Raw genomic sequence first — 1,175 nt, 5'->3', positions numbered from 1 at the left:
CCCCGGAGCAGGCGAGGTGGCCACGGCGTCRCCTCCATCGCCCCCCAAGTCCCCGTTCTGGGGCGCGACAGGCCCCCCCGTTTTCACTGTGCCCCTTTCTCCCTATGCTCACGCAGTCCTCAGGTCTCCCAGATTTCCATCCCCACCGCGTCTGGGCTCGCGCGATGCTCATGACAGTGCGTCACCCCTGGCCATGGCCTCCGGACCGCTCTGACACRGGCGACGGATGACGGGAAAGTGGCAAACGCACAGGAAAGGCGACGGATGATTCCCAAACTCAGTGCTGAAACTGCAAATGTTCTGAAACCACGACTAATGTTTTTGAGAAAAGTTAAGCTGTTTTATTCAACGGGATGAGTCCACATCCAACCAGTGGCTTCATCTACATGGCATCATCAGCATACAGGACAGGATCCACTCAGACACTCTAACTGAATGGCATTTATCATACGTTACAGAGACGATATCCATAGGGAGGACGACAATCATTACGAAGGGCAGCCAACCAGCAGGTTCCTAAGGTTTCCTGGCATCACCAAAAACCCCCCAAACGAACTAAACAACCCAGCCACTCAGAAGCAGATCAGCATCAGGTATCTACTGTCGTACTGTGAAAACCACAACACTGCTAGTTAAATAATACAGTCCAGGATTTACAAAAAGAATCTATCAGGTATACTTCAGTCTAAGGAAGAAAAGTGCACTCTCATTATCGTTAAGGGACTGACACATTTACACTAGTTGCTTAAGAGCCTGTACAGAGAAGAGATCAGAGTGGGTGCGATTGCTTTAAAGTCAGCACCATTCAATGCATTGCCGAGTTGAGAGCGACCAGCTCCACTGAGCTGCCATGAAAATGGGCGAACGAAAAGGTTTATCAGAAACCAGCGACCGCTGGGATCAGCAGAGCGGCTTCGGCGCTTTGTCCGGGGGAGGCGGGCACAGGGTTTCTGCAGGAGCCGGTCCAGGAGGTCTGTGCTCGCTCTGCACAGCAGAGAACTGACCTCCGTGCGGGCCACCTCCTCCACCACCATGGACACGTCCATGAGGATGGGGCCACAGAGAACCATGTGAGTCACATCCTCCACTGCCATGGACATGTCCATGAGGATGGGGCCACAGATAACCATGTGAGTCACCTCCTCCACTGCCATGGACATGTCCATAAGGATGGG

General features: G+C 53.2%; 1 protein-coding gene across 1 annotated transcript in view; it reads right to left on the bottom strand.

The window, feature by feature from the left end:
* Positions 1 to 324: 324 nt before the first annotated feature.
* The window catches only part of LOC112970483, a 2,665-nt gene continuing 1,814 nt past the window's right edge, over positions 325 to 1,175 (bottom strand). Inside the window, exon 2 of the mRNA XM_026074937.1 lies at positions 325 to 1,147. Coding sequence (XP_025930722.1) covers positions 738 to 1,147 — 410 coding nt within the window. The 3' untranslated portion in view covers positions 325 to 737. The remainder of the gene's footprint in view (positions 1,148 to 1,175) is intronic.

Source organism: Apteryx rowi, unplaced genomic scaffold (genome assembly GCF_003343035.1).
Source record: "Apteryx rowi isolate R43461 unplaced genomic scaffold, aptRow1 scaffold_4, whole genome shotgun sequence".
NCBI classification, from domain to species: domain Eukaryota; kingdom Metazoa; phylum Chordata; class Aves; order Apterygiformes; family Apterygidae; genus Apteryx; species Apteryx rowi.
The sequence above is the reverse complement of the archived record's forward strand: the minus strand, read 5'-3'. Positions and strand labels throughout refer to the sequence as shown.